The sequence below is a fragment of the Papio anubis genome, chromosome X (assembly GCF_008728515.1).
Source record: "Papio anubis isolate 15944 chromosome X, Panubis1.0, whole genome shotgun sequence".
Lineage (NCBI taxonomy): Eukaryota > Metazoa > Chordata > Mammalia > Primates > Cercopithecidae > Papio > Papio anubis.
The window spans coordinates 96,077,125-96,100,862 of NC_044996.1; the positions used below are offsets into that span (position 1 = coordinate 96,077,125).

The 23,738-nt window shown below is 44.6% G+C and overlaps 1 protein-coding gene across 4 annotated transcripts; it reads right to left on the reverse strand.

Annotated features, from left to right (window-relative positions):
* Positions 1 to 612: 612 nt before the first annotated feature.
* On the reverse strand, positions 613 to 20,244 carry LOC101019521 (G antigen 10-like). 4 transcript variants are annotated; one of them, XM_031660877.1, is made up of 5 exons: positions 19,082 to 20,216; positions 4,856 to 4,979; positions 1,962 to 2,078; positions 1,595 to 1,596; positions 613 to 750 (listed from the first exon to the last, which is right to left on the reverse strand). In XM_031660877.1, exons 1-5 carry the CDS (start codon positions 19,160 to 19,162, stop codon positions 664 to 666), a joined length of 411 nt encoding a protein of 136 aa, XP_031516737.1. In that variant the 5' UTR covers positions 19,163 to 20,216; the 3' UTR covers positions 613 to 663. The 4 variants fall into 4 exon arrangements, with proteins under 4 accessions (XP_031516737.1, XP_031516734.1, XP_031516736.1 ...); XM_031660874.1 differs by lacking the exon at positions 613 to 750 and adding an exon at positions 4,352 to 4,462 and having other exon boundaries at positions 915 to 2,078; positions 19,082 to 20,244; XM_031660876.1 differs by lacking the exon at positions 613 to 750 and having other exon boundaries at positions 917 to 2,072; positions 19,082 to 20,228.
* Positions 20,245 to 23,738: the final 3,494 nt, after the last annotated feature.

Genomic DNA, 23,738 nt, shown 5'->3' on the forward strand with positions numbered 1-23,738 from the left:
AGAATCTAGGTAATGAACAAATTTCCAATATAGGAGAAGCCTGCATCATTTCAGCGGTCTTTTAACACTGGCTACGCTTTTCACCTGTAACAGAAACGCAACAATTGGGAACACATCGAGCAAATAAAATGCATTTAAATGACCCTAAAGGCATACAAAACAATAATTACAGTTTGGGTTTTATTAAAACGGACTAGAAACAGAACAATAAGGGTGATCTTGTGTCTTACATCCAATTAAACCTCTCTATACACTTTGAGGACAGACCTGCAGAATTTAAAGGTAATTTCTTCCTAAACATCCAGTGCTTCCTTTCAATTCAGAAGCACTTACAATTCAATACAGTCAGCAATTTGGAAACACATGTAAAACATACTTCAAAGGATTAGTCAGGAAGTACTAAAGTCATGGTCTTTCAACTTAAATCTGATCAATCCATGTCTCTAAAGCTGAAACTTACATGTAACATTTGATATGGTGAGATGATTATATCACATATGTGTCGCAACAGTCTTATTAGAAATACTGGCTCATGAAGACTGGACAGTGGCAGCAGCGTGCATAGCATAGGCATCTTACCTACACCCATGCTGAGCATCACTGACCTACATGCCACAGATGATAGGAACTAACCAGTCTCTCGCCAGTTGATAATTCTGTCACTCAAGGTTTCCGTGAGGAAAGATTTAAAAAGCAATTGTTCATTAAAAGCCAGAGAATCCCAGCCTGGGCAACACAGTGAGACCTCATCTCGACAAAACAAAAAGTTTAAGAAAAAGTAAAAAAAAACAAAAAAGAAACAAAAAAAACATAGGCACGGTGGCTTGTGCATGTACTTTTAGCCACTCAGGAGGCTGAGGTGGGAGGATGGCTTTAGCCAGGGAGCCGGAGGTGGCAGTGAGCTGAAACCACACCACCGTACTCCAGCCTGGGTGACAGACTGAGACTGTCTCAAACAAACAAAGAAGCGGGAGAATTCACTATTTGACAGGATGCTACGATAGGTATTCAGCTCTCCACATGGAAAAACTAAGATGAAGCAGAGTGCAGGCTCACTTTCTTAGTAGCAATGAAATCTCAATTTAGAGATTTTCAGATGACTCAGGCCAGGGTTTCATGATTTGGGATCAACACATCATGCAAAGCAGATGATCTCTGTATCCCATGCATTCGATGCAACAGGATCAGAGTATGAAAGAACCAGAAGGGAAAATGGTTTTAAAATCTCTGACTTCAACTCACTATTTTCTTAAGAACCAAAGACAGGTTTAGAAGTGAAAGGACTCACTCAGAATCTCACCAAGGCTGTAATAGCTGGTATTAGAACCTGCATCAGTGCTTCGGCATTTTTCACACCAAGTGATGGGTGTTACAAATGTGTTATATATTTGTTAAAAGTAGACCTTTACAAAAGCATCTGAAAATTATGAGCTATTGGTTCAAGGATTTATACTGAAAACTTTTAATTCAACATGGCTTTGACTCAGTTTGTTTCCATATTTGACAGCCTAACAGTCGGGTGCTGGGGAATGAACAACGTTTCAAATAACCTTTCTATATAAGAACTCGAGTATTAAAGAGGCAGTACTGTTACCTCTCTGTTATTAAAAATATAATGCTGGGTTCGGGCTACGTGGCTCTCGTCTGTGATCCTGGAAATTTCAAAGGGCGAGGCATGTGGATAACCTTAGGCCAGGAGTTCGGGACCAACCTGTGCAATGTAACGAAACCCCATCTCTACTAAAAATGTAAAAATTAGCTGGGAACGGTGGAGCACATCTGTAAGCCGGGCTACTCGGGAGGCACACGCAGGAGAATGACTTGAACCCGGGAGGCTGAAGCACTCCAGCTTGGTCAACAGAGCGAGACTCTTATCTCAAAAAAATTAGTATTATTATTATTATTATGTGATACTGTGGAAACAGACACCCTACAATCTGCATGCCAAATGGACTGTCTACCTTCTTCAGGCGTTTTCACTTCCTCGGGATTTGGCAGGCTCATCTCCTGGACGTCAGGACCCTCATAATCAGTCGTCGGGCGAACCTCTTCCTGGCTCTCAGCTTCAGGCTCCGGCCCTTAAAAATAAAAAATACATATCGATTTAAGCAGTAAAACATAAAATATCAATAAGAAAATAATACTCATGCTCTGTGTGTTATTGTATCAAAGCTTTAGCTACTGTAATAATAGATGTGCTGATAAGAATCCCACGAACATTATTTCAGGAGTCTGTTAGCAGAAAACAGGAAAACAAGGTGTTCCAAATATTACCCTCTTCCTTTCCGAAGACTGCCCTCAGACAACTTTGTGGCCTCCTCTGCTCTTCTCTGTTATTCTACTTCTGATTGTCCTTACCTCATCAAATGACTCAAGGCTGAAATCCTGTCTCTCACAGCACTTACACTCCTAGCACTTAGACTCTCCTACGGCCTGAGTAGCCACCAATCAACACTGAGTTGAAAAAAGGTCTTTAAAAAATACACGAAAAAGCCCAAACTGCAGAACGTTCTGCAAACCAACTGGTCTATCCTCTTCAAAAATGTCTGTATCATGAATGACAAAGAAAAATTAAGGAAACATTCCAGATTAAAGGAAACTAAAAACACCTGAAAAGCACATGCAAGACGTGATCCTGAACCGGACTCTGGATCAGAAAAAGAAATCCTATCAATAACATTATCTGGGCCGGGCGTGGGGTCTCACGCCTGCAATCCAAACACTTTGGGATGCCAAGGTGGGCAGATCAGGTGAGGTCAGAAGTTCAAGACCGCAGTGGCCGGCGCCCGTAGGCCCAGCTACACGGCAGGCTGAGGCGTGAGAATCCCTAGAACCTGGGAGGTGTAGGTTGCAGTGAGCCAAGATCGCACTACTGCACTCCAACCTGGGCAACACAGGGAGACTCTGTCTCAACAAAGAATAACGAAAGGAAGAAAGAAGTTGTCTGGGGAGCTGGCAAAATTTGAGTATGCACTGTGTATTAAATGACTGCATTTTCTCATTGTTAAATTTCCTGATTTTGATCTTTCTGCAGTGATGATCCAAGAAATGACTTTCTCTTTGTGCTGACGATATACACACCCTCAAGTACATAGGGGAAAGGACCATGATACCTGAAACTTTACCTAAACAAGTCAGCATTAATAACAGTCAACATATATCTGCATGTGGTTGTGAGTGTGTGGGCAGCCGGGTAAGAGAGGGAGGGAAGAGATATGAAACCTACGGAGCGAAAGCTATTGACAATTGGTGAATCTAGGTGAAAAGTATATGAATTCGTTGTACTATTCTTGCAAATTTTCTATAAATGTTATGTCTTGAATATAGACACAGTAAAAATTTTAAAGAATACATGACAACTACACTGAACCTTAGAAAGACAGGAGGTTTTCTTTAAATTGTGGTAAAAAACACACATATCATCAAATTGGCCGTCTTAACTATTTTTAAGTGGTACGGTTCACTAAGGAGTTATGTCTGCAACATTACCAGCCACTAGGCACAAACTTTGAATCTGTGTTTTCCTATACCATGAAATCTTTATTTACTTGTTTGTTTGTTTATTAGGAATGAAGTCTTCCCGTGTTCCCAGGCTGGGCTTGAACGCCAGGGCTCAAGCGATCCTCTCACCTCAACCTCCCAAGTAGCTGTGACTATGAGTGTACGGCATTCAGCCCAGCTTGAGACCTTTCTCCTAAATGACAATCTGAGGATAAACCACAAGACATGCATAATGCTTATATTCAGCCGTAGAGTACCAAGAGCAGTGTGCATCACCTAAGAAATCTGAAGTCTACAACATGGACAGGATTTCAGTTACAATTACAATGTCAATTTCTGAAGGATTGATTAGCTGAATGGATTTGAGGACTATGGAAAATTACAGTCATGACACCCATTACCTACTGGGGTACAGAGAAACTTAACTTTGTTCAAACAAAGTTATATTTAGGTCCGAAGGTCTTAAATGTTATAATCCATACATGAACCCCATGAAGAACAAAGCACCACATATAACACTGTTTGTGAATCACACAAAATATACTGTCCCGCACTGAGAATAAGGGAGTGGGTGGACAGCAATTAATGGGCATTGTTGTCAGTCATATTGTAGAAACTTTTAACAGTGAATCCCTGGAATAATCCATGACCTCAGTTACATAAATGTTTCCTTTCAAAACATTTTATCTCGGAGAAATTATTTCCATCTCATGTTAATCTCAGGATAATTCCTTTTTTGCTTTTCTAACCATAAAAGGATTTAATCACCTCCTAAAAGCCACTTAGAAAATCATTAAACCAGCTACCTGTATGGCAGTACCCTTGTGTACCCAGCTTTTATCGAACGTACCATATAAAAATATCAATCGAAGGCAACGGTGGCCCACATTCAGTGACTCGGTTTTTGGAGCTGCTCCTGCTCCTCTGAGCTGGGTCTCTTCTTGGGCCAGTACTAAGCTACCTTACAGGAAAGCATTTGAGTTTTAAGCATTTTCAGCAAAATCATTTCCTTCTGTATAGCAACACAGATGATAGGAAGACACAAACCTTGGAAAAAAGTATAAATTGTGTATTCACCAGTCAAGGGTTCTCGGATAAAACACAATCCCGGCACCTCTATTCTCTCATTCATAAAGTCGAGAAATTTTATCATAGTGAGGGATTTACCTAAGCTAAGCTGCAAACTACATAGCCTCCTGGCTTTTCCAGTCAATTTCAGGCATTCTTTCCATTGATTTCTTTCCTCCTGTTCCTGCTATGTGACAATGCATACCACACACACACATGCACACACGCACACGCACACACACAGACACACACACACCAGCGGGCATTCTTCTTCCCTTTCCATCACCTTGACCTGCAGATGCTCCCTCATCCTCTCCCTCCTGAGCAGGTGCAGGATCCTGACTTTGAGTTGCTGGTTCCCCTTCTTCAGGTTTTGGTGGTTCCACTTGTTCATCACTGAACTGCTCGGGCTGGGGAATATGTGTGGGTGTGAAAATAAAGAAAAAAAAAACAAGTTTTGCTATTCATACAAAATTTTACATATATACACAAAATACACAGCTGTTTCTGATCATAACTAAGCCTAAAGACATTTTTCCAACTCTATTCTCTATGGCCAGTAAGATTACTCTACCCACAGGGAGGTTACTGTGAGAAAAGTGACGCACAACGACTTTGGAAGCTATTATACTCTGTGTTGGAATACATGTGTACGATCCGTCATTAACAAACAAAGCATGAGAAAGAAGTCATGGGCAAAAGCTGAAGAACACGAGAGGAAAAACAAAAAAATCCTCCAGAATCAATGTTTCCTTCATGAGACGCCATAATCATGTTTTATCAGCAGGAAAGACGCTTTCAGCATTTATATTACCACGTAACAACACCATCGCAAAAATTACTTCTGCTAATAGAAAACATCAATTAATGCTTAATCACAACAGCATAGGCCCACCATTTCCAGGAGGCTCTACATAGCTGCCTTGGTCTAGGCCGATAGGTCGATCTTTCCTCGCCAACTCATATTTCACACTGAAACAGACAACCGTGGATTAAACATGCTTCCAGAGTGGGCTGCTATATCTCGATCACTTCCATGGATCAATGTTAACTTGTCGCTTTAATTTTGGAAAATACTCAAAATAAGTCCCAGAGTTAGCCATACGGTGTATCGCTTCTAAGTGCCTACAAAGCCATTTATGCTGGCTAAGCTGGTAGAGCAGTCATCTTAAGGCTTGTGGCAAGAGGCAGAGGACTTTTTTTTCTAAATTTTTGACGGTGGCTCTCGGCCAGGTGTTGCTCAGGGCTGGCGTGCAGCGCGATCACGGCTCACTGCAGCCTCCACCTCCTGCTCAAGGGATCCTCCCGCCTCTGTGTCCCGAGTAACTCGGACTATAGGCGAGCACCACTGTGCCCCGCAGATAGAGGTCATTTCTGATGAGGTTTAGTTTCACAAGCGGACTCCCCACGAAAACACTAGTGAATCACACTCCCGGATGGCTGCTTTAGCACACACTCATTCAGCTTCATTCACCCCCTCTCACATCAAGTTTGGTTGCACCGCACTGCCTCGCCCACTCCTTCCCACTTTTCCCGGATGTCCTCCGCTATTTGAGACTCCAGTGCTTCTCACTCAGGCTGCCCACACTCACACCCGCTTAAAGCCACCAGGTCAGACCTTCCCAGGTGCCAGGTTCCTTCTTATCAGGCTTCTCTGCCTTCTGCCTCACCAAAGTGGGCACCCCATTCAGGCATCTGCCCTGTGTCGTCGGGGGTTCTGGGCACCTCGGGACTTCCATCCCCCAAACAGCACTCATCCCATCTTCACCTGAGCCCCTGACCGCCTTCCCTCTGTGGCCCACCTTCCTCCCTGTCCAGGCCCCCTCACGACCACAAAGTCGATGGTGGCCTGGCAGCCTGAGAAGAGAAGGAGGACGACCTCGACGTCCTTCTCCCTCAGAGGCCACAGACCAGGAAGTGGGATCCACCGGACCCACCCGAGGCCCTCTTCACCCTCACTCACACTTCAGCCCCCGGGATGACTGGCCTGCAGACCTACCAGACGAATCTCAGTAGGGGAAAAAGAGTCCGGACGGCAGGAACGAGACCGCACAGCCTCACAGCTCCCTGGCGTTCTTCACGTGGGCTAACGGGCTGGGCGGAAGACGCCCAGTGAACATGCGCACTGAGACGGGGGCCCAGGGAGCATGCGCGGCTGTGGGCCTGGGCGGGCTGCAGTTCCCAACCCAATGCCCCAAACCCCGGATTCCCATCCACTGAGCATAATGGAATCCAACTTCCCTTTGCTGTTTCCTTTGTTTCTGGGACTCAAATACCTCAAGTAGTGCTCCCCTCAAAACTCACTCAATTTTCAACTGAACTGACCCCCGACACACACACATACACACATACACACACACACACACACACACCCAGGGTCCTGTCTTGCCCTGGCCCCACCATGGGGACAAGAGCCACGGTGACTGCCTGGGAAGACAGGTAGACCACCTGCAAAAACAGCAATAGCAGTCTACACCAAAAAGAAATTGTTCAATGTGAACAATTCACAGAAAGAGACTGAAGGAAAAATGAATACAATCTCTAGGACCTGTAAATAAATACTATAACGATAGCTATCATTTGTAGCATCAGAATCACAGAAGAAATGACAGTATTAGGGAAACGGGACAGCCAGAGTGGCACCATGTGAAAATCAACTCCGTCTTGAAACTAGCAAGATACATAGTCCTACCAGTCACAACCCATGGTCCTAAGATGTTTGGAGTTGAGAAAACAGATGAAAGGTACCTCCAAGGACATGCTCCCACAGCAGCAGAAACTGCAGGGTTCCCAACACCCATAGCAATATATGCTTTCAACATAATTATGCTTTCATGGACTTACACACTGGTAAGTCAAGGATAGTTGTCTTTAAATCAACAGAATGATAAATTTCATCATGCAAGTCTTTGTCCACCTACACAAAGGTACAGATAAGTTTAGTCTTTGTATAGATAAGACCCCTATATGCGAAAAACCTGATCAGGCCAAGTCTCACGCCTGTAATCCTAGTATTTTGGGAGGCTGTGCTGGCCAGAGCACCTGAGCTCAGGACTTCCATCGAGACCAGCCTGAGCAACATCAGAAAATGTCATCACTACAAAAAACAAAGAAAAAGCCGTCAAAAAATTACCTGGGCATGGTGGCATGTACCTAGACTCACAGCTACTCAGGAGGCTGAGGTGGGAAGATTGCTTGAGCCCAGGAGGTCAAGGCTGCAGTGAGCTCTGGATAACACCACTGTGACCCAGCCTGGATGACAACAGAGTGACCTCGTCTCAAGTTTTAAAAAATTGAACTAAAACCTACAATTTTATCAATCAATTCACTATATTAACAGATGAATGGGAAAATGCTTGTGGTCACTAAATAGATGCACTGTTTGATGAAAACCTCAACATAGATCCAAATGAATACCAGCATATTTAGAAATCAGAATGAATGACTACTGTGAAGAAGTCCATCTACAAAAGGACAGTAACATGATGGTGAAATGTTGAAAGTTTTCAGTTTCATCAGGGATAAGGACAAGGATGTCTACCACGCCATGGTAATAGGTGGTGAGTCTGCGCAATGCCACATAATCAGAAAAGGAAATAAACTCTTTACAATGGGAGTTAAATTAGACTGGCTGAGGCCCACGCCTGTAATCCCAGTGCACTGTGGGAGGCAAGGCGGTGCATCACTTGCACTCTGTGGAGTCCAAGAACAGCATCGGAAATGGCAAACCCCGCCTCTCTACAAACAATACAAAAGGACAAAGAAAATAAATGGCAGGTTCAAAATTGTTCTTATTGAAGGATGGATATGTTTCTTGTATGTTAATGACTTAAAATGATCTAGAACAACTTTTAGAATTCATACATTATTTCACAAGGCTGGATAGAAACCACATATAAGAATTATATGTTCCACTAGGCGCCGGTGGCTCAATGCACTTCGCAATCCCAGCACTTTGGGAGGTCGAGGGTGGAATCACCAGGTCAGGAATTCAAGAGCACTCTGGGCCAAGATGGTGAAACCCTATCTCTACTAAAATACAAAAACTTTAGCTGGCTGCATGGTGGGGAGCCTGTAATCCCAGCTACTCGGAGGCTGAGGTGAATGCTTGAACTGGGAGTATGGGGTTGTAGTGAGCAGAGATCGCTGGGCCACTGCACTCCAGCCTGGGTGACACAGCTTGTGACTCTGTCGCCAAAGAGAAAACGAAAGAAAGAAAGAATGATGTGTCTATACATACCAGCTCAAACAGTTAGAATATAACATTTCAAAAGAATGATATGTCTCACAGCATCAAAAAGCTAGAAATAAAGTTCAAAGATGCAAGACTTCTTTGCAGAGGGCTGTAAAGCTTGCTGGGAGAATTGTAATGAACAAATTTCCTCAACATAGTATGTTCACCATTTCCAGTGTGTCTTCTTTTAACACTGTCATTGCTTTTCACCTGTAACAGAAACATAACAATTGGGAACATGACTAGTTAAATTATTTAAATGACCCTAAAAGGCATGCCAAAACACTCACAGTTTGGCTCTTATTAAATGGACTAGAACAAAACCCTATGGGTGATCCCAGTTCTTACATCCAATTAAACCTCTCTATGCACTTTGAGGACAGACCTGCACAATTTAAAGGTAATGTCTTCCCTAAACATCCAGTGCTTCCTTTCAATTCAGAAGCACTTACAATTCACAGTCAGCAATTTGGAAACACATGTGTAAAACATACTTCAGCTTGATTAGTCAGGAAGTACTAAAGTCAGTGTTCTTCAACTTTAAATCTGATCAATCCATGTCTCTAAAGCTGAAACTTACATGTAACATTTGATATAGCGAGAGATGATTATATCATATATGTGTCGACAGTCTTATTAGAAATGCTGGCTCATGAAGACTGACAGTGCGGCAGGCAGCGTGCATAGCACAGGCATCTTACTCACACCCATGCTGAGCATCACTGACCTACATGCCACAGATGATAGGAACTAACCGGTCTCTCGCCAGTTGATAATTCCGTCACTCAAGGTTTTTGTGAGGAAAGATTTAAAAGGAATTGTTCATTAAAAGCCAGAGAATCCCAGCTTGTGCAGCATAGTGAGACCTCATCTCGACAAAAAAAAAAAAAGTTTAAAAAAAATTTTAAAAAAACACAACTTAGGCACGGTGGCTTGTGGGCTTCTGCATGTACTTTCAGCCACTCAGGAGGCTGAGGTGGGAGGACTGCTTTAGCCAGGGAGCCAGAGGTTGCAGTGAGCTGAAATCACACCACTGTACTCCAGCCTGGGTGACAGACTGAGACTCTGTCTCAAACAAACAAACAAACAAACAAAGAGGAGGGAGAATTCACAATTTGACAAGATACTACGATAGGTATTCAGCTCTCCACACGGAAAAACTAGGATGAAGCAGAGTGACCGCCCGCTCACTTTCTTAGTAGCAGTGAAATCTCAATTTAGAGATTTTCAGATGACTCAGGCCAGAGTTTCATGATTTGGGATCAACACATCATGTGAAGCAGATGATCTCTGTATCCCATGCATTCGATGCAACAGGATCAGAGTATGAAAGAACCAGAAGGGAAAATGGTTTTAAAATCTCTGACTTCAACTCACTATTTTCATAAGAACCAAAGACAGGTTTAGAAGTGAAAGGACTCACTCAGAATCTCGCCAAGGCTGTAAGAGCTGGTATTAGAACCCGCATCAGTGCTTCGGCATTTTTCACACCAAGTGATGGGTGTTACAAATGTGTTATGTATTTGTTAAAAGTAGACCTTTACAAAAGCATCTGAAAATTATGAGCTATTGGTTCAAGGATTGAGACTCAAATCTTCACTCAACATGGCTCTGATTCAGCTTGTTTCTATATCTGACAGTCTATCAGTCGGGTGCTGAGGCCTGAACTATGTTTCAAATAACCTTTATATAAGAGCTTTATTACTAAAGAGGCAGTATTGTTACCTCTCTCTTATTAAAAATATAATGTGGCCGCCACGGTGGCTCAAACCTGTAATCCCAGCACTTTGGGAGGCCGAGACGGGCGGATCATGAGGTCAGGAGATCGAGACCATCCTGGCTGACACGGTGAAACCCCGTCTCTACTAAAAAATACAAAAAACTAGCCGGGCGAGGTGGCGGGCGCCTGTAGTCCCAGCTGCTACTCGGAAGGCTGAGGCAGGAGAATGGCGTAAACCCGGGAGTCGGAGCTTGCAGTGAGCTGAGATCTGGCCACTGCACTCCAGCCTGAGCGACAGAGTGAGACTCTGTCTTAAAAAAATAAATAAATAAAAATTTAGAAAATAAAAATAAAAATATAATGCTGGGTTGGGCACGATGGCTCTCCCCTGTAATCCTGGCAATTTCAAAGTTCAAGGCAGGTGGATCACCTGAGGTCGAGAGTTCAGGAACTACCTGTGCAACATAATGAAACCCCGTCTCTACTAAAACTACAAAAATTAGCTGGGCGTGGTGGAGTATGTCTGTAAGCCTTGCTCTGCGAGAGTCTCAGGCAGGAGAATCACTTGAACCCTGGAGACGGAATTTCCAGTGAGCCGAGATGGCACCACTGCACTCCAGCCTGGTCAGCAGAGTGAGACTACATCTAGAAAATATAATAATAATTATAATACGATACTGTGGAAACAGACACCTTACAGTTTTTATGCCTAATGGATTGCCTACGTTCTTCAGTCATTTTCACCTCCTCTGGATTTGACAGGCCCATCTCCTGGACATCAGGACCATCTCCACGCTCACACCCAGTCTTCGGGTGAACCTGTTCCTGGCTATCAGCTTCAGGCTCTGGCCCTTAAAAATAAAAAGTACATATCAATTTAAGCAGTAAAACATAAAATATAAGTAAGAAAATAATATTCATGCTCTCAGTGTTATTATATAAAAGCTTTAGCTAGTCTTATAATAAATGTGTTGATAAGAATCCCAGGAACATTATTTCAGGAGTCTGTTAGGAGAAAAACAGGAAAACAGGGTTTTCCAAATATTACCCTCTTCCTTTCTGAAGACTGCCATCAGACACCTTTGTTGCCTCCTTTGCACTTCTCTGTTATTCTACTTCTGATTGTCCTTATCTTATTAAATGACTCAAGGCTGAAATCCTGTTTCTCATAGCACTTACACTCCTAGCACTTAGACTCTTATATGGCATGAGTAGCCACCAATAAATGGTGAGTTGAAAAAAGGTCTTTATAAAATACATGAAAAAGCCCAAACTGCAGAACATTCTGCAAACCAACTGGTCTATCCTCTTCAAAAATGTCTATATTATGAATGACAAAGAAAAATTAAGGAAACACTCCAGATTAAAGCAAATTAAAAACACCTGAAAAGCACATGTAAGACGTGATCCTGAACCAGACTCTGGATCAGAAAAAGAAATCCTATCAATAAAATTATCTGGGCCAGGCGTGGGGTCTCATTGCTGTGGGATAATTAAGGAATCAGAGAGACCGAGGGGTTGAGGAGGAATTATTTAATTATTTCGGTGCACCGACCCATTCTGATTAACATCCAAAGGACTGAGCCCGAACAAACAGTCAAGCTACCTTTTAAGCATTTCGTGGGGCGGGGGGAGATCTGTGCAGGGGGAAGTGTATTACAGAAGTGAGAAACAAAGACAGTTATTCAATTAAGACATGCATTACATCATTTGAGTCCTTCTAGTCTTTTTGACAATTAGTAGTGGACTCCAAGGCCTGCTCCTTGTCTATTTACCTGTAATAGTGCTGTCTGTCCTGTAGACCAGAAAGGTAGCTCTGGCTTTAAGATAGCAAAATTTAAAGGATTGCATGCCCTTGTCTTACAGTTTGGTTTGGTTTACATACTCCTTAGCAGAGCAGTCCTTCCTGAATGTAAGTGTTGGAGCTCTGTTAGCATAGACCACTGAATGTTACAGTCTAGGCATCTGATTTGTGGTTCTCTGTACAGATGTTTAGGGCTGCTCCTGCTAAGCCTCTCTTGTGTTAAACCATTGCAGACTGTTTCTGGTTGTATGTGTAGGTTCTTAACTTGGTTCCTGTACATTTATAGTAGGTACGGTACAGTAGAATTTTAACTATGGTATTTTTTTACCCAGGTAGTGTGTACACAATGTGGGTATCCTTCTAAAGATTTCTCCCCTTTTAGTATAGGCAGAAATGGTAACAACATCAGTGTATGTAATAGAAACATGCTTACACTACACATGGGCATGGCAAACCTTCCTCTGAGCATAGACATTTGCAGCATTTGCAGTAATAACAACAGAACAATCAGTATTGACAGAATTATAACTAGGCTTATAAATTGTATTTACATTTACTTATCCAGAGATGGCCCTCTTAGCTTCGGCTGTGCGTAGACTAGTCAGCTTCCAGGATGTGACTAGAGCAGAGCTTGTAGGATCCTCAAGCTTCAGCCGTGTGTCGACTGACCAGCCTCTGGTGCGGTCAGAGCAGGGCAGTCGTCCTTCTTACCGGTGGTTGGGTTTCGCCGTAGGACCATTTGGGTGGGGCAATCTGGGTCTTGTTAGCTAATCCACTGGTCATCGTCAGGAGTCATGGTTGCCACTGGTTTCAGCCGGCTATTGTGAATCCAAGGTGTGACACCTGCAACTTTAACAGCAGTGGGAGTAGACATGATTACAATATGGGACCCGTCCCATCAGGGCCCCAAGGTTGTTAGATTCCACCTTTTAACCCAGACAGAGTCCACTGGCTTATGTGGATGCACTGGGTCTGTTAGACTTATAGGTATCCTTTCCCTTACCCAGCTTTGCACCTCCTGCATTGCCACTCCTAAAGCCTGCATCTGTCTCCTAAGGGTTAACTCTCCTAACTCCTTTAAGTTCCCTCTAATTTGATTAATGATTGGGGGTGGCCTTCTGAACAATATTTCATAGGGCGAACACCCTGTTTGTTTTGTAGGTGTACACCTGACCTGGAGGAGGACCATGGGCAAGACCTGATCCCATCATAAGTGAGTTTCCTGGCAAAACTTTTTTAGTAGCTGTTTGAGTGCCCGCTTCATCCATTCCACCTTCCCTGAACTCTGTGGTCAGTAGGCTGTATGCAGTTTCCATGTGATCTTTAAAAGTTGAGTCAGCTGTTGTACTACTTCTGCCACAAATGCAGGATCATTGTCTGATCCTAGGGTTAAAGGCAACCCAAATCTTGGCATGATGTCTTTTAGTAGCACCTTTGTTACCTCTCGTGCCTTTTCAGTTCTGGTGGGGAAGGCCTCAACCTACCCTGAGAAGGTGCAAACAAACACTAGCATATACCGGTAATCTCCTGCTCAAGGTAACTCGGTAAAGTCTACAAGCAGGTTCTCAAAAGGCACAGCTCCTGCTTCTTGAATTCCGGGGGGTCGAGTTGGTCCTTGTTTTGGATTATTCCGGGCACAGGATAGACATTGTTCACAAACAGCACGGGTGATGGCAGAGAGCTGTAACACATAGAAATGCCAACCTATCAAAGTCTCTAGTCGTCCTTCCAATGTGTGTTCTTTTATGGATCTGCTTCACAAACCTTGGGGCTTTTGTTTCTGGGATGGCTAGCCTCCCATCAGAGAACAGCCACCATCCATTTTTAATATATTTTCCTGTTTCCTGACCAAATCAAGTTTTTTCACTTCAAGAGTAACTGGTTACCTCCAATAAAGGGGGCTCTATAAGGAGAGGCATTGCTAGAGTTCTTTCTTCAGGTAAAGCCTTGCTCATTGCTGCCTGCCTAGCCTCTCGGTCTGCCTTTCTGTTGCCCTGTGCCTCATAGCTTTTCCCGATTTGGTGTCCTTTGCAATGAATGACAGCCACCTTCTCTGGAGCCCATATGGCTTCTAATAATTGTAAAATTTCCTCTTTATTTTGCATTTCTTTTCCTTCAGTAGTCAATAGTCCTCTCTCTTTGTACATTGCCCCATGGGCACGCAGGGTTGCAAAAGCATATCTTGAATCAGTATATATGTTTACTTTCTTCCCCTTGGCCAATAACAGTGCTCTGGTTAATGCTATTAATTCAGCCTTCTGAGCAGAAGTCCCAGAAGGTAAGGCTTGAGCCTCGACCACTGAGTACTGGGTCACTACTGCATACCCTGCATATTGCACCTCATCTGTTATGAAACTGATACCATCAGTGAAGTAGTCAACATCTGGGCTCTCCAAGGGGGTATCTCTGAGATCTTCCCGGCTGGAGAACACTTCATTCACCGTATTTATGCAACAATGGGGAAGGTCCTGCCAGCAGTAAGGCAACCCACCATCCTTCCAACTGGGCTCCTCCACAGGTAGTAGGGTAGCTGGGTTCAAGGTATTCACAGACTCCAGTGTTATCTGGGGATTTTCACACAGAAGCCCTTGATACTTTAGCATTCTAGAGCTGGACAGCCAACGATGTCCTCTTTGCTCCATTAAGGTGAATACAGCGTGTGGCACCCGGACTATTATCTTCTGACCTAGGACTAGCTTGTTGGCATCTTCTATAAGGATTGCAGTAGCTGCCAGCACCCTGAGGCAGTGGGGCCAACCTAAGGCCACCAAGTCCAGTCTCTTGGATAAGTATGCTACTGGCCGATGCCAAGAGCCCAACAACTGAGTTAAGACTCTGACTGTCACTCCCTTCCATTCATCCACATACAGAAAGAAGGGTTTTTTTTTTTTACATCTGGCAACCCTAGCGCTGGGGCTTGAATAAGAGCTTCCTTTATATCTTTGAAGGCCTTTTCCTGTTCCTTTTCCTATTCGAGGGGCTCTCTTTCTTTTCCTTTGGCAGCCTCATATAAGGGCCTTCCTATAAGGGAGAAGTTTGCAATCCAGATTCGGCAGAATCCCGCTGCACCCAGAAATTTCTTGACCTGCTACCTTGAAACTGGGGTGGGCAATGCACATACAGCCTCCTTGCATGCACTTCCAAGCCTGCGCTGGCCTTGGGATGCCATGAATCCTAGATATCCAACCTCCCGAAAACAGACTTTTGCCTTGTCCTTGGACATTTTGTAAACTGGCCTGTATTCACCATTTGGCTTGCGCACAGGAAGCAGAGGAGTATTCCAGGAGGACTTGCATTTCACTATAATCCTATGTTCATAGAGCTGATTTAAATGTTTTGTTATGCCATCAATTGCCTCTCTGGGTAGGAGTACTGACAGACTCGTACCAGGGCAGCATGAGGGTTAAGCTCTACTACCACCGGGGGTCTATTTGCAGCAAGTCCAGGGGGGTTGTCCTTAGCCTATACACCTGGTACCTTGAAAAGCATTCCCCACATATTGTGTAGGTCTGGCTCCGGTAGCTTTCTGGCGTTCATAGAGCCACCATTCCTCAGCCTTTGTGACAGTTAGAGTCAATACTATTGCCTTAGACTTTCCAAACTCCAGTGTCATATTCCCTTTAAATGTAAAGGAAATTTGTGCCTGCAGTTTCTGGAGCAAGTCTCTTCCTAACAAGGGCACTCGACAATTTGGCATATATAGAAACTTATGCTGCACTTCTTGTCCCCTAATAACACATCTCCTGGATTTGCAGAAAAGTCTCTTCTCTTTGGCCCCTATAGCCCCTACGATAGTAGCACAGTTCTTTGTGGGGGAGCTAATTGGGTGAGGTACCGCAGAGAAATTAGCACCAATATCGACCAAAAAATCCATTAATCGGCCCCCTACTTCCATAGAGACCATAGGCTCCCCGGGGCCTGAAAGGATGGAGTCTAGTCTGTCTCATTCCTCTAAATTCTTGGCCCCCACTAAGCTGATCGGATCAGGATCTGCCTTGGAAGCACCACAACTAGCAACCAAACGCCGCTCTTGGGTGTTAGACCATTGAACATTCTCCTTATTCTTTTGACATTTATCCTTCTAGTGTCCTTTCCTTTTGCACCATGCACATTAATCTCTCTCCAGCCTCGGCTGGCTTTCAAACTCCTATCCAGACTAGCCTTTTCCATGACCGCGTTCATGCCCATGTCCATGCCTCCTTGCAAAGCCAGCTTCTCCTCCTGTAAGGGCTGCTGCTAGTAAATTAACCTTTCTTAAGCCTCCGATCAGCTTTCTTCTTTGCCTCCTGATCTCAGTTAATGTACACCTTGGTAGCCACTTTAATAAACTGAGTAGCATTCACGCCGATGAAGCTTCTAACTTCTGCAATTTATGCCTAATATCTCCTTGGCCCTGCCTTACAAATGCTGTATTCACCATGCGCTGATTTTCAGCAGCATTAGGGTTAAATGGAGTGTACAACCAAAATGCCTCCCAAAGTCTTTCTTAAGGGAAGGGGAACATCACACACCCGGGGCCTATCATGGGGAGGGGGGAGGGATTGCATTGGGAGTTATACCTGATGTAAATGACGAGTTGCGGGGTGCTGACGAGTTGATGGGTGCAGCACACCAACATGGCACAAGTATACATATGTAACAAACCTGCACGTTATGCACATGTACCCTAGAACTTAAAGTATAATAATAATAATTAATTAATTAATTAATTAATTTTTTAAAAACTGGCTAGTGCTTTTATCTGCACCCTGGAGCACCTCTAAGATTTTTTATATTGGTTGCATTTTTCTTTTACCATCCTTTAGTCTTTGCAGAAGTGTTTCTTGGTGCCTTTGTAGGTGTTGAAGCCAGACTGCCTCATCTGGGTCCTAGTAGGTGTCCTTTTGTCCTCGTAAGAGGCGTAAGCATAACTTGGGCATGGCCAGACCTGAGATGGCCTGCCTGACTTTTCTAGCCTTTCACTTTAACTTCCCAGAGCTCTGATTTCTGTGAGACTGGGAGACTGTATCTCTTTTTTTTTTTTTTTTGAGATGGAGTCTCGCTCTGTCGCCCAGGCTGGAGTGCAGTGGCCAGATCTCAGCTCACTGCAAGCTCCGCCTCCCGGGTTTACGCCATTCTCCTGCCTCAGCCTCCCGAGTAGCTGGGACTACAGGCGCCCGCCACCTCGCCCGGCTAGTTTTTTGTATTTTTAGTAGAGACGGGGTTTCACCGTGTTAGCCAGGATGGTCTCGATCTCCTGACCTTGTGATCCGCCCGTCTCGGCCTCCCAAAGTGCTGGGATTACAGGCTTGAGCCACCGCGCCCGGCCGCCTGTATCTCTTTGAACTTAACTCCTTAGGGGCAGTTAGCCTTGGTAAAGGGGGTACATTGGAATGTAGGGAGGAGGGGTCTCTATTACCTCCTGTGGTTCTTGCAAAACCGTTTTCTCTTTCCTCAGACTTTTCTTTTGTTTCCATAGCTGCCCGGGCAGCTGATTTTTACTTTCACTTTTGGCTTTTACTTTTCACTTTTTACTTTTGGAGTTACAAGCCTCTGTGACTTTCCCTGTAACTCTGTAGCCGCCAGAGCAGCTGGTTTCTCCCGGCGTGAGCTGCGAGCATTCTACAATAAACTGCTAGGCATTTAGTCATCAATCAATATAAAGACTAGGTCTGAATGCCCTGGCTGTCCTCTGACCCCAGTCACCACCTTAAAACACATGGCCAATTTCTCTGTAGTGCCTTTGGCCAGCCATCCAACACTAAAAGAGGGCTATTCTAATTCACGGTATGTCCTTAACTTTTGAGCATCCAGTTTCATCCCATAATCACCTCTAAATCCTTTTTAAAATTTTTTTATCATGCACTCCAAAGGAGTTGGTTTCAATGCTTTTCCTCCCATTTCCTCCCTTGTAGCACACTTTCACTCTTGGGTCCACCAGACTGGGTCCTATTACGAGAGTTTCAGAGGCTGCTTAGCCAGGAACGTGCCTTCCCCTTTCACAGCCTGCTGTGGCTGTGGAGTTGGTCCTATCAGCTGTGCACAACCTCCTAGGTCTGATTTCCCCGCACTTGCCTTGGAGCACACAGCCCACGCTAAGGGATCTGTGCTTCCCCACGTCACTCCCCGCATTGGGCTCTCCCGAGACCATCTCTTTCACACACTTTCACACATGTCCTCTGCCCCAGGACTCCTCATCGGATGAAACGGGCCTCTCCCGTGTCCCAGGTGAGCCTAGTTAGGCTCCCACATTCACACACATACACACCACTCCTACCCCAGGACTCCTCATCGGACGAAACGAGCCTCCCTCATGTCCTGGGTAGGACCACACACACCCACACACTCCCAATTGGGGTGGCAAGCCACTCTTGCTACCCTGCCAGCAAGCTCTTCCTTGCTGCACTTGCCGCTCTATCAGCCCATTTTCTCCACCAGTGAACCACTTTCACTGGTTACTCTACCCACAGGGAGGTTACTGTGAGAAAAGTGATGCACAAGGACTTTGGAAGCTATTATACTCTGTATTAGAATACATGTGTACGATCCGTCATTAACAAACAAAGCATGAGAAAGAAGTCATGGGCAAAAGCTGAAGAACACGAGAGGAAAAACAAAAAATCCTCCAGAATCAACGTTTCCTTCATGAGACGCCATAATCATGTTTTATCAGCAGGAAAGACGTTTCTCAGCATTTCCATACTAATGCAACAACACTATCGCAAAAATTAATTTCTGCTAATAGAAAACATCGAATTAACGTTTAAGGGCTCACCAACATAGGCCCAATCATTTCAGGAGGCTCTACATAGCGTCTTGGCCTACGCCGATAGGTCGATCTTCCTCGCCAACTCATATTTCACACTGAAAACAGACAACCGTGATTGGGAACATGCGCTCCAGAGGGCTGCTATATTCGATCACTTCCATGGATCAACGTTAACTTGTCGTTTTAATTTTGAAAATACTCTCAAAATAAGTCCCAGAGTGAAGCATACCTGTGTACGTTTTCTGAGTGTCTACAAAGCCACTTATGCTGGGCAAGCTGGCAGAGCAATCATCTTAAGAAGTGTGACAAAAGGCAGAGGGCATTTTTTCTAAATTTCTTTTGGTCCCGCGGTCTCCCTGTGTTGCTCTGGCACAGTGCAGTGGCGCGATCACAGCTCACTGCAGCCTCGACTTCCCACTCAAGGGATCCTCCCACCTCAGCGTCCCGTGTAACTGGGACTACAGGCGCAGGCCACAGCGCCCCACTGACAGAGGGCATTTCTGATGAGGTTTAGTTTCACAAGTGGACTCCACATGAAAACACTAGTGAATCATAATTCTCGTGATTGCTACTTTTGGAACACTCCCACTTACTAGAGCCATTCACCCCTCTCAAATCAAGTTTGGTTGGACCACACAGCCTCGCCCAGTCCTTCCCACTGTTTCCGGACCTTCCATGGCAGAGGTGAGACCTTGCGACGCTTCTCACTCGGAGGCTCCGCACTCCACAAAGCTTGGGGGCACTCACCAGCCCGCAGCCTTCCCAGGTGCCAGCTCCCTTCTTTACTGCCCTCCTCGCACCCGCCTGGGGCCTCGTTCAGGGATCTGCCCTGTGTCTGGGGTTCCTGGCACCTCCTGACTTCCAGCCCTCTGACAACACAACCAGCAATCGCCCCTTCTACTCCTGAGCCCTTGACCTCCTCCCCTTCATGGCCCACCTTCCTCTCTGTCCTGGCCCCTTCACAACCACAAAGCTGATGGTGGCCTCGCAGCCTTTGAGAGAAGGAGGACGACCTCGAGGCCCTTCTCTTTCAGAGGTGAGGAACTCCCTCCCTTTCAGAAGACTCAAGGCCCTTCTCCCTCAGGAGCTACAAGGCCCTTCTCCCTCAGAGGCCACAGACCATGAGCAGGACCCGACAGACCCACCCGAAGCACACTGCCAGCTGCCAGCTCTTCAACCTCACTCACACTTCAGCCTCCAGGATGACTGGCCTGCAGACCTACCAGATGAATCTCAGTAGAGGAAAAAGACTCCGGACAGCAGGAACGAGACCACACACCCTCACAACTCCCTAGCGTTCTCCACCTGGGCAAAGCAGCAGAGCGGAAGACGCCCAGTGAACATGCGCACTGAGACGGGAGCCAAGGAGCATGCGCGGCTGTGGGCCGGGGAGGACTGCAGTTCCCAGCCCCGCAACCCAAACCCCGGATTCCCATCCCCACTGAGGATAATGGAATCCGACCTCCCTCTGCTGTTTCCTATGCCTCTGGGACTCAAATACCTCAAGTAGTGCTCCCCTCAAAACTCATTCCATCTTCAACTAAACCCCTCTCCCCTCCAGGGCCCTCTTTTGCCCTGGCCCCACCATGAGGACAAGAACCACGGTGACTGCCTGGGAAGACAGGTAGACCACCTGCGAAAACAGAAATAGCAACCTACTCCAAAAAGAAATTGTTTAATATGTGAACAAGTCAGAGAAACAGACTGAAAGAAAAATGAATACAACCTCTAGGACCTGTAAGAAAATACTAAAATGGTATCATTTGCAGCATCAGAATCACAGAAAGAGAAGTGACAGTATTAGAGAAACAGGACAGACAGAGTGACACCATGTGAAAGTCAACTCCATCTTGAAACTAGCAAGACACATTCCTTACCAGTCACAACCCAGGGTCCTAAGATGTTTGGAGTTGAGAAAACAGACAAAAGGTACCTCCAAGGACATGCTCCCACAGCAGCCGAAACTGCAGGGTTCCCAACACCCATAACAGTATATGCTTTCAACATAATTATGCTTTCATGGACTTACACACTGGAAAGTCAAGGATAGTTGTCTTTAAATCAATAGAATGATAAATTTCATCATGCTCTTAGCCCACCCACACAAAGGTACAGGTAAGTTTAGTCTTTACATAGATATGACCCCTATATAAGAAAAACCGGCCAGGCCATGGCTCACGCCTGTAGTACTAGTATTTTTGGAGGCTGAGCTGGGCAGATCACCTGAGCTCAGGTGTCCGAGATCAGCCTAAGCAACATGAGAAAATCTCATCACTACAAAAAAAAAAAAAAGAAGAAGAAGAAAGAAAAATTAGCTGGGCATGGTTACATGTACCTATAGTCACAGCTACTTAGGAGGCTGAGGTGGGAGGATTGCTTGAGCCAAGAAGGTCAAGGATGCAGTGAGCTCTGATGACACTACTGCACTCCAGCCTGGGTGACAGAATGAGACCCTGTCTCAATTTTTAAAAATAGAAAATAAAAATGTACAAAGTTATCTATCTAATTAACTACATTAACAGATGAATGGGAAAAAAAATACTGTGGTAAACAAAATAGATGCACTGATGAAACTCAACATATATTCAAACAAATACTGTCAGCAAATTTACAACAGAATGGAATGACTTACTCTGATAAAGCCCGTCTACAAAAAAAAAAGGACAGTAAATATGATGGTGAAATGGTGAAATGTTTCCGTTTCTCATCAGGGATAAGACAATGGATGTCCACTATCACCATGGTAACAGGTGGGTCTGCGCAATGCCATAAAATCAGAAAAGGAAATAAAACTCTTTAAAATGATAGCACCGGCCCAGCGCAGTGAGGGCCTGTAATCCCAGCACTGTGGGAGGTGAGGCGGGTGCATCACTTGCACTCAGGAGTCCAAGAACAGCACGGGAAACATGGCAAAACCCTGTCTCTACAAAAAATACAAAAGGAAAAACAAAGAAAAATGGCAGAAACAAAATTGCTCTTATTGAAGGATGATATGATTCTGTATGTTGAAGATTGAAAATGATCTAGAAGTAAACTTTTAGAATGCATAAGCATATTTCACAAGGCTGCTGGATAGAAAATCAATATATAAGAATTATGTCTCGCCCGGGCGTGGTGGCTCACGCCTGTAATCCCAACACTTTGGGAGGCCGAGGTGGGTGGATCACGAGGTCAGGAGTTCAAGAGCAGCCTGGCCAAGATGGTGAAACTCCATCTTTACTAAAAATACAAAACTTAGCCGGGTGTAGTGGTGGGCTCCTGTACTCCCAGCTACTCGGGAGGCTGAGGCAGAAATTGCTTGCATCCAGGAGGGGGGGTTGCAGTGAGCAGAGATCATGCCACTGCACTCCAGCTCAAACAACAGAGTGAGACTCCGTCTCAAAAGAGAAAAAAAGAAAGAAAGAAAAAAAAAAAGAATGATGTCTGTACATACAAACTCAGTTAGAATGTAAAATTTCAAAGAATGATACGTATCTCACAGCATCAAAAAGCTAGAAATAAAATTCACAAAAGATGTGCAAGACTACTTTGCAGAAGGCTGTAAAGCTTTATTGGGAGAACTTTAATGAACAAATTTCCAACACAGGAGCAGCCTGCATCATTTCAGCGTGTCTTCTTTTAACTCTGTGATTGCTTTTCACCTGTAACAGAAACATAACAGTTGGAAACATGACTTAACAGCAGTTTATCTATATGATTCTAAAGGCATGTAAAGCCTGCTACAGTTTGGGTTTTATTAAATAGACTAAAAACAGAACCGTAAGGGTGATCCTGTGTCTTACATCCAATTAAACCTCTATATATACTTTGAGGACAGACCTCCAGAATTTAAAGGTAATTTCTTCCCTATATATCAAGTACCTCCTTTAAATTCAGAAGCACTTATAATGAATGGTCAGCAATTTGGAAAACACATATGTAAAACATATTTCAGTTGATTACTCAGGAAGTACTAAGGTCATGGTCTTTGGACTTCAAATCTTATCAACTCATGTCTCAAAATCTGAAACTTACATGTAACATTTGATATGGTTAGAGGTGATTATATCACTCTATCCACTGTCTTATTAGAAATAGTGGCTCATGCAGACTGACTGTGGGGGCAGAGAGTGTGCTTAGCACAGGCATCTTACTCACACCCATCCTGAGCATCGCTGACCTTCATGCCACAGATGATAGGAACTAAACAATCTATCACCTTTTGATCATTTACCCACTCAAGGTTTCCTTCGTGAAAGATTTAAAAAGCAATTATTTATTAAGAGCCAGAGAATCCCAGCCTGGGCAACATAGTGAGACCCCATCACTACAAAACTTTTATTTAAAAAACAAAATAAATCAGGCACGGTGGCTTGTGCCTGTAGTTCCAGCTACTCAAGAGGCTGAGGTAGGACGATCACTTGAGCCTGGGAGTCAGAGGTTGCAGTGAGCTGAAGCTGCACCACTGCACTCCCGCCTGGGCAACAGAGTGAGACTCTGTCTTAAAAAAAAAAAAAAAAAAAAAAAGGCAGCAATAGCAAGATAGCCAAATAGTAATACCTCTGGTCTGCAGCTCCCAGTGAGATCAAGGCAGAAGCTGGGTGATTTCTGCATTTCCAGCTGAGGTACCCGGCTCATCTCACTGGGACTCATTAGACAGTGGGTGCAGCCTGTGGAAGGTGAT

What these genes read in the sequence shown, in the direction of transcription:
- LOC101019521 (XM_031660874.1), bottom strand. Translation starts at nt 19,162, where the DNA reads ATGAGTTGGCGAGGAAGATCGACCTATCGGCGTAGGCCAAGACGCTAT. An exon ending in AAATGATTGGGCCTATGTTG is followed by an intron (nt 4,980 to 19,081) that starts GTGAGCCCTTAA and finishes CATATTCCCCAG; the next exon opens with CCCGAGCAGTTCAGTGATGA. An exon ending in TCGATTGATATTTTTATATG is followed by an intron (nt 2,079 to 4,351) that starts GTACGTTCGATA and finishes TTTATTTTTAAG; the next exon opens with GGCCGGAGCCTGAAGCTGAG.